This window comes from Magnolia sinica, chromosome 3, assembly GCF_029962835.1.
Source record: "Magnolia sinica isolate HGM2019 chromosome 3, MsV1, whole genome shotgun sequence".
Classification (NCBI taxonomy): Eukaryota; Viridiplantae; Streptophyta; class Magnoliopsida; order Magnoliales; family Magnoliaceae; genus Magnolia; species Magnolia sinica.
Window position 1 is genome coordinate 118,859,746 of NC_080575.1, and position 12,415 is coordinate 118,872,160.

Genomic DNA, 12,415 nt, shown 5'->3' on the forward strand with positions numbered 1-12,415 from the left:
TTTTCAATAACTTATGAAAATTAAAAGAGTTAAATAATTAATTGAAGTGATTATGTACTTTTAAATAAAAAAATTTGTTTATAATTAATTATAAACTAAACTTATTTATTTGAAATAAGTAGCTTATCTACTGCAATAAGGTTTCGGTTGTATTGAAATGTGCACTGAGTTAAAAGTAAGTTTGGTTTATAATTAGTTATAAGTAACTGTTTTACTTAAAAGTATGTAATTATTTCAGTTATTATTATTTTTTATTTTTTTGCTTTTCCATTTTAATAATTGGTTGAAAAGAGGCGTAAGGAAAGAGCAGAGATATTGTTTGCATGGCATCCACATGGGTACGCATGTGATGAGCGGGGAGAATATGTGTCAGAGATCTATACATAAGGCATACGTGTAGTAGATCCGGACCACTCATGAGGGAGGGATAACTTTGAACATTATATATACAAAAAATCAGGTTAGTAAAATCATCATGTGATCCACACGTGTATATTGAATTTTTGCTGTCAACTGTTTTTCTACCTGACTACATCTTTTGTCATAAAAGCTTCAACTATTCAATTAGCAGATGGATTTAATTTTTGGTCAATTGAATGATCACGATGTACCATAGCTGACGAATGGCTCAGATCTTTAAACCGTATTCCGCGCACACGTGTCGTCGACACGTACTCAGCCCCCTCTCATGAGCAACCTCTCATGGAATCACGGCCTAGAAAGAGAAATAAAAACGTGGATGTCTCACGTCATCTGTTACGTCATAGTCAAAAGGCGCCACGTCGGCTTCCGCTCCCAGCCTTATCCGGGACGCGGAGCGAGCCCTCCAAACTAGCCACGTGTCGGACGGCAGATACACGACACGACGAGGAGGCCGCAGTGGGGCCGAATTCACACGCGTCCAGATGCTACTCGCCGAGGACGGTTGATACGGATACGCAGATCCGACGTGCGTGGAGCTGGACCGGGGCGTGGGTGCGCGTGATGGGGCGACTACGTGGTGCCAGCTGGCATGGAAGGGCAGTCGGCTGGCCGACCTTATCCTGTCTATCGATCCCCAGCAAAAGAAATTTCCCTCTTTTTTTCTTTTCTTTTCCTTTCTCAAAAAAGGAGGCTAACGTGGGTCGTGGCTCGCGCGCTTATGCCCAACAATTAGATGATCACTACCGTTCATCTGGTGGGTCCCACTTCATATGGGCAATAGAGGAATATCTCACGTATAATTATGATCCAGACCATACATCTGTAAGTAATCATGTTAATGGACAGCAAGGGAAAAATTCTCACTCATCATTAGATCGTACTGTTTGTCAAAGCTCAGAAAAATAAAAACGTTGGACGGAACTTTTTGCACCACGAGGTGACGACCCAAACCGTTCATCATCGATCAAGTCCCTTCAGAGATGGCTGGACTGCTTAGAAAAGATCTCTCCCACTGGCCCACACGCAATTCTAGATAGATGGTGAAGATCATCACGTGGTGGGGCAGAAGAAGCGAGCAGGTTGGGCGAGCCTCCTTAGCATGCGTTTGTTATTATTTTTCTCCCTGAATATTCAAATCCTTCCTTTACAGCCCGAGAGAGAGAGAGAGAGAGGGAGAGAGAGTTTATATTGTAATGGAAGGCCAAACCCTAGCGTTTTCTTTTTCTGCTCTTCTAAGTAACAAAGAAGAAAAGGAGAGATTTCATTTGATCTTGATTTTCAAAAGATCTCAAAAATCATTTCTCTAATCAGGTAAGTTTCATTTCCAATCATTTCCTCTCTCTCGTCTTTTTTTTTTTGGTTTATATATCTGCTTTGATCAAGATATGAAAAGAAACGGTCCCATTTTTTCTTTTTCTTTTTTAATTCTGCTTTCTTGACGTGGGTTTTCCTCAGATCATTGATTGCTCTCTGATCTCTGCAATTCCCATCAATTCAAATCTGGGTTCTTTTCTATGGATCTTGTTCAATTATAGCCAAAAAGAAATTTCAAATCTTTCCATTAGATTCTGAAGGATTTTCATGGATCTGTTTTTTATCTGTTGCATTAGATTTTGGGGTTTATTTTGATATAGACATATTGATGTTTTGAATACTCCCTTTTGAGCAGGTTTTTCCTCGATAGCTCATCTTCAATTACACCCATTTGGGGAAGAACAAAAGATTCTTGGGTTTTGGTTTTGGGGTATTTGAGATTTTTTTGTAGAAATAGAAAAAAAAATGTTGTCTAGATCATACACCAATCTGTTGGATCTGGCGTCGGGGAATTTCCCAGCAATGGGCCGCATAGGGAAGCCCCGCCTCCCACGTGTGATGACCGTCCCTGGGATCGTCTCTGAACTTGACGATGATCAGGCCAATAGTGTGACATCAGATGTTCCATCGTCGATCGCCCAGGATCGAATAATCATTGTCGCCAACCAGCTTCCTGTAAAAGCCAAACGGCGGCCTGATAATAAGGGTTGGAGTTTCAGTTGGGACGAGGATTCTTTGCTGCTGCAGTTGAAAGATGGATTGCCTGAAGACATGGAGGTGATCTACGTTGGATCTTTGAGGGTCGATGTTGACATGAATGAACAGGATGATGTCTCACAGACTCTTTTGGATAGATTCAAATGTGTTCCTGCTTTCCTCCCGCCTGATATCTTGTCCAAATTCTACCATGGATTCTGCAAGCAGCAGCTGTGGCCGCTGTTCCATTACATGCTGCCTTTTTCCGTTGAGCATGGTGGACGATTCGATCGTTCCTTGTGGGAGGCCTATGTGGCTGCGAACAATATCTTCTCGCAAAGGGTGATCGAGGTGATAAACCCAGAAGACGACTATGTTTGGATCCATGACTACCATCTTATGGTGCTTCCCACCTTCTTGAGGCGGCGGTTCAACCGTCTGCGGATGGGGTTCTTTCTCCACAGCCCATTCCCTTCATCAGAGATCTATAGGACGCTTCCCGTTAGGGAAGAGATCCTCAAGGCACTTCTCAATTCAGACCTGATCGGTTTCCACACCTTTGATTATGCCCGGCATTTCCTTTCTTGTTGCAGCCGGATGCTGGGTTTGGAGTACCAGTCAAAGAGGGGTTATATTGGATTAGAATATTATGGACGGACAGTTGGGATCAAGATCATGCCAGTCGGTGTGCACATGGGTCAGATTGAATCAGTGTTGAGTCTTGCAGATAAGGAGTGGAGAGTAGAGGAGCTCAAACAGCAGTTCCAAGGGAAGACGGTGTTACTCGGCGTAGATGATATGGATATCTTCAAAGGGATCAATTTGAAGATATTGGCAATGGAACAGATGCTCAAGCAGCACCCGAAATGGCAGGGGAGGGCCGTCTTGGTACAGATTGTGAATCCTGCAAGAGGTAGAGGGAGAGATCTTGAGGAAATACAAGCCGAAATACGGGCAAGCTGCAGGAGGATCAATGAAGAGTTGGGCCAGCCCGGCTATGAACCAGTGGTCTTCATTGATCAGCCAGTTTCGGTCAGTGAAAGGATTGCTTTCTACACCATTGCAGAATGTGTTGTTGTTACGGCTGTGAGGGATGGCATGAACCTTACGCCATACGAGTACATAGTCTGTAGACAGGGAGTTTCAGGATCTGAGTCTGGTTCTGATTCGAGCAGTCCCAAGAAGAGCATGTTGGTCGTATCAGAGTTTATTGGGTGTTCTCCGTCATTGAGTGGGGCCATCCGGGTTAACCCATGGAATGTGGAAGCAACTGCAGAGGCAATGAATGAGGCGATCTCAATGGCTGAGCCGGAGAAGCAGTTGCGACACGAGAAGCATTACAGATACGTTAGCAGCCACAATGTTGCTTACTGGTCACGGAGCTTCTTGCAAGACATGGAGAGAACTTGCAAAGATCATTTCAGAAGAAGATGTTGGGGGATTGGCTTGAGTTTCGGTTTCAGAGTGGTAGCCCTCGATCCCAATTTCAGGAAGCTGTCCATTGATGGCATCGTATCATCGTATGAGAGGGCCAAGAACCGGGCCATACTGTTGGACTACGATGGCACCGTGATGCCCCAAACCTCCATCAACAAGACCCCTGATCCTGAAGTCCTCTCCATCCTGAATACCCTTTGCAGCGATCCGAAAAATGTTGTTTTTATCGTCAGTGGAAGAGGGAGGGAGAGCTTAGGCAAGTGGTTTTCTCCATGTGAGAAGCTTGGAATAGCAGCCGAACATGGCTACTTCATGAGGTATATTTGCTTATTATGTCAATCACTTCATGTAAATTTTTAAAATGAGAGTGTTGTCGTCACTCTTCTAATTCTGTAATTTTCTCAGGTGGGCAGGAGACCAAGAATGGGAAATTTGCGGCCTAAGTACTGAATTTGGGTGGATGCAGATTGCTGAACCTGTGATGAACCTTTATACTGAAGCTACAGATGGTTCTTCTATTGAAACCAAAGAGAGTGCATTGGTTTGGCACCATAGGGATGCAGACCTGGGATTCGGATCCGCCCAGGCAAAGGAGATGTTAGACCATCTAGAGAGCGTGCTGGCAAACGAACCAGTTGCCGTGAAGAGTGGTCAGTTCATTGTAGAAGTCAAGCCTCAGGTATGTCCATACATCTCTCCTTCATATTCTTTTTTAGAGTATGCATCTCTCTATTATACATTTATATGTGACCCGAGCTTTTGCTAAGCCAACAAGCATTTGAAAGTCAGCTAATGCACACACCACTATATTATGTAGATTCCATACCCCAAAAAAAAAAGAAAAAAGAATCAGGTCAGTCCACTGGTCAAGTGGGCCACAACTAATCAAACAAATGTACGGTTGTGACAAAATCGGCCGAAATTTTCTAACCCGTCCACGCATTTGTAATGTTTGGCAAGGATACCAAGTGGACCACCTCTAGGTTTCTGCAATAGCATCAACATAATGATATTCACATGATGGATGGCTTTGATACTTCACATGTGTGCCATGCTGTAATATGTGCGGCCATGTGCATGGGCGTAGCAAATTGACATGGTTGAGGAGATGGGGGAATGGTTTTTAGGCGAATGAAAGGATATATACGTAATTTACAGTAGACTCCAGCTGTATGTTTAACAATATGCGGTGAGATTTTGTCGGCTCTCCAAAAAAGGTACGAGGATGGTCTCTAGACTTTACCCTCACCTTAAATATGCTGGGCCCCCCAGAGAAAACTAATTATTCTCACCTTTTTTTTTCTTTTTCGTTTTTTTTACGGCGGCTTCTCCTTCCACCCTCGCGTCTTGTAAACCCCTACATTTCTCTCAATGTGCAATGCACAAGCCATACCCCTGAAACTCTTTGATATCTTGATCGAAAGATTCAAAATAGAAGCAGAGATATTAAGGATGCGTTTGGATGCAAGAAATATCATGATATTTGGCACCAAATTAGCCTGGTTGTTCATAAAATGTGATAGAGTTTCATAATATTTGTTGCAACCACTGTCCTGAACGTTGTTGCCTTTATCCCAACTGCCAGAGTGCGAGGCTTGACAGTACACTACACTTGTTTTCAAGCTGAGAATTGATCAGCTACGGACACCTAGAACACTGGTTGGTGGTAGGGGGCATCTTCAGCCGCTGGATGCATTAAATGTTGAATTTTTTTTCTTCCTCATTTAATGCATTCATTCAATGTCTATGGTGCAGACAGGCCCCTGTAGGTGATCAGTTCTCTGTACAAGTACCCTCTTTTCCTAGTCATGTATCAGTAACAGGCTTGTTATCATGGATAATCATAAGATATCTTTCAAAACACATCCAGTCCTATTAGGTTCCTTACGCGCCTTTTTCCTCCAAAATCCTAGTGACTTGCCTATGGTACCCATATTGGCATCAACCTGTAAGGTGACAGACTATTTTGGGATAGTTAGATTACCACCATTGGATGAAAATGATAATCTGTAGCTATCTTACATTCCGCTAATGCAGTCACATTGTCATTGTTTGACTTTCTAAATTTCTTTCTTTTTCTCGATGTTGGTTTCTAGGGAGTCAGCAAAGGCTTGGTTGCAGAGAAGATCTTATCGTCGATGACAGAGAGCGGGAGGCAAGCTGATTTTGTTCTGTGTATCGGCGATGACAGATCGGATGAGGATATGTTCGAAGGTATTAGCGCAATGGCAAGGGACACACTCTCCAACATGGCAGTATATGCTTGCACGGTCGGGCAGAAGCCAAGCAAGGCCAAGTATTATCTGGACGACACAGTGGAGGTCATAACAATGCTCCATGCCCTTGCTGAAGCCACTGACCAGCCATCCTCATCTCAAGAGGGAAGTCAAGGGTCCCCCTGAAATCCTCCGTTGAGTGCTATTCTTCATCTGAAAGAGAAAACATCAGTTCCTCCATTAATGGCTGAAAGAAACTTTCAGCTTTTCAAACATGGGTCTGGATTTCATTCAGCAAAAAGCAATCAAAAGCCTTCTGCTGCTGTACCCAGGCTCTTGCTAAAATTGAGAATTCTATACATTGAATGGACAGGAAAAGAGAGTTTACAAACAGGATTTATTCAGGCTGAGTTGTGACTTGAAATAATTGATGTTCCTTTGTGACCCTGAGCAAGGCAATTTTCGCTACCTACCCAAGACAGTGAATGTATCAAGGAGAGTTCAGAACAGGGTCGGAAGAGTTTCCAGATCAACTCAGCCATTAGCTGTAGGAAAAAAAAATGGCATACCACCTCTTTTGTTCGAGCCAATTGAGTTTACTTGCTGTCATGTGCAGGCACAAGAGATCCAGCAGTAGTGCAAATTGGCTGGTTCTCCACATCTTGAATATTACTTGGCTAATACAGTTTCCTTCTTTTTCTTTTTTACTTTCTCAGAGTGAAATTTTTTGATTTTTCATGTGGTGTTTGATTTGATTGGATTATTGGGTCTGTAAATTTAAAGGGGGCTTAAAAAGTGTTTCTCTGTTTTGTGCCTGGAAATGAAATCTTTTGCAGGAAATGAACCATTCCATTGCCAATTGTAGAATATAAGGTAAAAATCAAATCCAAATACTTTTGTGCAGCCTCAATTAGTTTTTCAAATAAAAGGGTATATAGAAACCAAAATAGGTTTAAAAGCTCCCACAACTGCAAGACAGTTTAGAGGATCTCGTGGTTTCCTAAGATGATGGTTATGTATGAGTTTCTTTGTAAAGATGGGTAAGAGGAGACTTATATACTTCAAAAAATTGAAGTTAATCTGACAGTGGGACGGCTGCTTGCTCTCAATCTGCATTGGGTCACTTGGTTTCTTGTCAATCTGTGTAGCCCCATCGATCTTTGTCTGGACTCCTGCATATGCAACACGAACCAACCTATCAGAAAATCAAACTTCTTCACAACTCAACGAACCAAGCATTGACAACCAAAGATGCATTCCTATTTTAGCATTCAATCTGCTTTTTATTTATTTACTTATTTATTGCTGAAATAATATCATCCCACCCCCCCCCTGCATCTGGGGCTAAGAGATCAAGGGCTTCTAATCACACAAGGTTAACTTTGTTTTCTTTGTATTGTGTTAATAGACAGCAGTTCCCCTCCTCTTGTCAGTGCTGTTATTCTTTAGGAACAAACCTCATATGTCAATCTGAATGTTGCCAAAGAATTCATTGGCAATTGAGAAATGTTGCAGCACATCTGGCTTGGGCAGGTGGAGTTACCATGAACATGCCCCAGCACAAGAATCAAGGTTCACTCATAAGGTGGCCAAACCTGCTGACTATAGCTCATGAGTCGCCATCGTTTTACTGACCATCCATTTTTATCATGTGTAGCCCACTTGATCATTGGACCAGGCGACCAGCCTGTGCTTCTTGTTTTTTTTTTTTTTTTGCCAGGCTGATTTCAGTGGTCACCACTCAATGAATGGCCTAGATCCCATGCTGTTTGCCACATGTGCCAGAAATCACCCCTTCAATATCTCCATACGCCCGATATGTAATAAAATAATGGGTGTATGTAATAAAATAATAATGCAGGATTCAAAGAATGTAGCAACTGTTTTGAAGAGCAATGATTTAGAACTTGCGTGTTTATGGTGCAAACTTGTATGCAGGAACAAGTGGAGCCACCTATGATAAACAAAGATTGCTAGATAACACAAAACTACCATTGATTGCACATGACCCAAAATATCCATGCTTGGATAAGCAAAGCCATGCATCTGGGGCCAGCTAAAATGAACCATTGAAAATGGTCTCTCACCCTCCATGTTTGTGGGCCCTTAATCAAATGATTGTCATCTCATCAGAGTGATACTGGCACCTTGTTCGATCCATTGTGATACTGCACTCAAATATAGAATTCATACCAAATATTTGATAATAAAATCAAAGTCAAGCAACTGGTAAGTGTTTAAAATCACCTGTCTTCTACATAGGTTTCTTTCTTTTTTATTTTGTATGCTTTCCAAACAGCCTCTCTTCTAAACAGTTTTTTTTTAAAAAAATAAATTAATTAATGTTAACCTCCATATCTTTGCCTCTAATGCAGCTTTACAAACAGTGAATTTGTTGTGCCTAGAATGGAGACCGGTTGGATTTTTTCCTCCCAAAATAATACATGATGCACATCAGGTATGTGCTTAAATACATCGGATATTGTTTCAGGGTGGAAGTGATGGGAAAACCAAATCCCATCCAATGCAGTTCCAGTTCTCCACACCACCACATGTGCTTGCCAGAATGGATGAATATCCGCATCGCCTATGTCTCTGTCCAAATACCAATTTGGGGGAATCCACCCTAAATATTACCTAAATTTTGTTCTCCACATTTAACCACACCTTCCTAATCTTTACTAAAAAAATTTCTCTATACTTAATATTTTCCAGCTTAACTATTAGAAATATAATATAAGATAATGATATAAAGAATCCACTTGCAACTGTAAACACATAAGAGTCTTTGCACCTGATAACACGTAAGATTCATTTATCTAATAATACAAATATCTGTCAATTAAATTGCCATAAAGACAAACGGCTTATGACAAAGAGACTTAAGCATACCCATTGGTGTATGAACCCTTCCTATCACGCCGAGGAGATCTGCTGTAGTCACGCTCGCTTCTTGGAGGGCTGCGTCTGTTCGATAGAATAAGATAAAACTATTGCAGATTAGTTCTGAGTAAAGCAATGTCATGATACAGGTAGTCAACTTTCAGTTCAGATTTCAGATATACCTGCGGCTGCCCGATCTGTAATGTGGACTCGGGCTGCGCCTGTATGAACTTCTTGAACCTCCAGAGCGACATTCTCGAGCAAAATGTCCAGTCCCACCACAGTCATAGCATCTCACTTCATTGCTGTCCCTACCACGGCTGCTGCGACCACTTCCATAATTCCGAGACATCTCTACTCGCCATCCATGTTTTCCTGACAAGTGGAAACAACACCTTATGCACTTCGGAATGGACAAAATCCACAAAAATGAATGTAAAAGAGCCCCAATCAAGGCAGAAGATGGGATACAATGTAAGAACTTCTAAATCAGCTACTGCACCCATTTATTTTCATTATTATATGAAACAATCTGATACATTAGTCGCAGGTTTTGCAATTCTTTTTCCCCTGCATCAAGGAAAATAGGTGGTTTGGCGGTATATAGCAAGCATATGCTTATTAGAACTTCTTTCAAATTGGATAGCCATTATCCAAAAGGTGAAGTATTATAGTGGATAAGATGGTTTGGAACGAGTTCATCTCGACTTCAGCGTGAAGGACATGCAATGTCTGCAGTTATTTGAAATCTGACCTTTTCCCATCTACAGAATCTTTGTCAAATCGTGTTAACTCGCTAAGTCTCCAGTTGACCCCAGAAGACTCGCGTCTTTTAGAAAGATGTAGATGAGTTCTTGTATGATGAGACACTGGTGGATTATGTAGATGGGGGTATTTTCCTCATTTTCTATTCTTTTGCAATTTGATTAAGGGTTCTAGAATAGGCAGAATTCAGTCCATTTTGCTTCATTTTCCTGTTATTTACATACACAATGAGACATGGATGGATCACATAGAATTCAGTTCCTAAATCCTAACCTTCAGTGAACTCGTAATCTACCCAGCTACGACAAGGCTTGTGGGCATCAAACTGGAAAGGCAAGGATCAACCAAACCCCAAAAATTACTGTCACAATATATAGGCTCTGTTTAAGGATATAGCTTAAATGCTACCAACATGAATTTAAATCTCAGTTTCTGTCTGTGACTTGTTCTGGCCAAACCAAGTCGACCTTGGCGAGCAAAGTCCAAACTGTGCTGAAACTAACCAAAATGGGCCTAGTCAGATGAAACCAAACTAAGCATCACTACCTCCCTCCCTCCCGCATGCGCACAGCAAAAACATGCATGAATTCAATGTTATGTATGCAAGTATTTGTAGGTTTTTTTTTTTTTTTTTTTTTACATTCCTAATGACAAACATATAGGGGGTTCTTTCTATAGCCAAATGCATTTGCCCAATTGGAGGATGTGCGGTTGGCAGAATACCCAAAAAATATCATACCCATACATCAGCACCCAGTAAATCTCAGGTGTCCAACCAGACTGCTCATGCAACACAAGACAATGAGTAATACCAAAGAATCTTAACTTTGAGATAGGAGCATAATCTATGCAATCTTCTTATTTAGAGTTCTCAAAATGAATCTTGTAATTTTAAAACTGATTCCAAGTGCAGTTGAAATAATAACCATCCCATTATACCATATTTTATTTGGAACAGCCAATGTTTATTCTATCAGTATCGCGTTATGTATCGCACCCTTGGGATACAAATACGTATCGGTTATCGCACGGGATATATTTGTTTGGATTGGGTAATGTATCACACTTTTTTGGAAACATTGAAAAATTGATCAAATTTTTCAGTGAAACTTCAAAGATTGTTTTAAAAGGCCTTAATACACACTTTGAAATCATAACATCACAAAAAAAAGTGCACATAATAAGTTTCCTTTGTATAGGGCCTTAAGCTACGCCTTGTCTCACTGAATGGATGCAACTATATACATAGTGAATTCATAACAGTTATAAATGCTCAAAAAATCTAAGAAAATGCAGCCAATTGACCGCAAGTAGAAACTAATTTTTGGGAAAAGATATTTTTATTTTTTCAATATTTTTAATTAAAAAGTATCATTTAATTCTGAAAAATATTTTTTTAAAAATAAATGAACTAGTAGATCATGCCTCATACATGTTTGAAGTGTAAGATTAACGAAATTGATTTCAAATCTAGAATTTCGAGTGTTATGTGATGATCATTTCATCAAACACTCCTAAATACTTAGAAATTGGACTCAATTGACTGCTGTTAGAATTGAAATTTTGAAAATTTTGTATTTTTATAATTTTTTATAAATTTTTTATTAATGTTTCCCAAAATTTAAAAGAAACTTAATAAATCAGTAGCTTAGGCCTCATAGATGTTTGATTTCATGTTTAGAGTGCAAGATTGCAAGCAATTTGGGAGAAATTGGAATTTTTTGAAATTTCCCCAAATCGGGCCATCCACCACCAAACCTCAAAATCGAATATTGAAATCCTTCGTTTTCCATGCAAGACATGAAGAATCAATGATTTCTTATGATTTCACACTGATTTTATATGATTTAAACAAAAAAAAAAAAGATGAAAATGCAAAATAACTCACCTTTTGAGAAACAGCCCCAAATGCAAGAAAATCTTGATTCTGATTTCAAATGTAGGTTTTTTCTCCCAAGTCGAAGCAAATGATAGACCGAAATCCACCCACAAGCAGTTTAGAAGAGACAAAATTGAAGAAAAATGTGTAAAAAAAATAGATTTTGGGAGGCTTTGGGAAGTTCCCTTGCAGTTCCTGGAATGTATCGACGATATATCAATATCCATAGGTATCATCGATAGATACCACAAAATTTTGTAAAGGGAAAAGTTGTGATATATAGCAATATCGCGAGATATCACCGATACATTGTGATACGTCACACGATACGCAAGATTTTTTCATTTCCAGCTATACTCCATGGATGTTTCATATCCCTGGAGTGCGATACCAAGAATATCTTATACAATCGATATTGCATACATTGGGAACAACACCCAGAAATTCTAATGCCAACCAATAGGCAAAAGCCTGATCACAATCAACCAAGAAAATCAAAGTCAAAAGGCCTCAAAACAACAAGACAACCAGCAAACATCGTGAAAAGAACAAATCCAAACAGCGGGAACCATAACAGCCCACATGCCACACAAACAGATCGCAGCCAAATTGCAAGGGAGTCAGCATAGGAGTTTACTCAAAATCTCTACTTAATCAGACAATTGGAGTTTTGATCCAGCTTGAGAGATAAGAACTGAAATGAGTTGCAGAGAACCAAGCATTGCCTAGCCAGGGACTGGTTTCTCCTATTTGTTTTTAGGGGGTTTAAAGGCAGCAACAATTACATGAGAGGTATTTTGCT

The 12,415-nt window shown here is 40.4% G+C and overlaps 2 protein-coding genes across 3 annotated transcripts in view; one reads left to right on the forward strand and one right to left on the reverse strand.

Moving 5' to 3' along the window:
• The first annotated feature begins 1,307 nt into the window (after positions 1–1,307).
• LOC131240949 (probable alpha,alpha-trehalose-phosphate synthase [UDP-forming] 7) lies at positions 1,308–6,793 on the forward strand. Its single transcript, XM_058239510.1, has 4 exons — positions 1,308–1,734; positions 2,093–4,187; positions 4,276–4,549; positions 5,967–6,793. The coding sequence occupies exons 2-4, from the start codon at positions 2,203–2,205 to the stop codon at positions 6,270–6,272; spliced, it is 2,565 nt and encodes an 854-aa protein (XP_058095493.1). The 5' UTR covers positions 1,308–1,734; positions 2,093–2,202; the 3' UTR covers positions 6,273–6,793.
• Positions 6,794–6,955: 162 nt separating this feature from the next.
• The window catches only part of LOC131240950 (serine/arginine-rich splicing factor RSZ21A-like), a 44,223-nt gene continuing 38,763 nt past the window's right edge, over positions 6,956–12,415 (reverse strand). For both annotated transcript variants that reach the window (XM_058239512.1, XM_058239511.1), the window contains exons 4-6: positions 9,152–9,344; positions 8,979–9,053; positions 6,956–7,258 (exon numbers count right to left, since the gene is read on the reverse strand). In XM_058239512.1, coding sequence (XP_058095495.1) covers positions 7,222–7,258; positions 8,979–9,053; positions 9,152–9,344 — 305 coding nt within the window. In that variant the 3' untranslated portion in view covers positions 6,956–7,221. The remainder of the gene's footprint in view (positions 7,259–8,978; positions 9,054–9,151; positions 9,345–12,415) is intronic.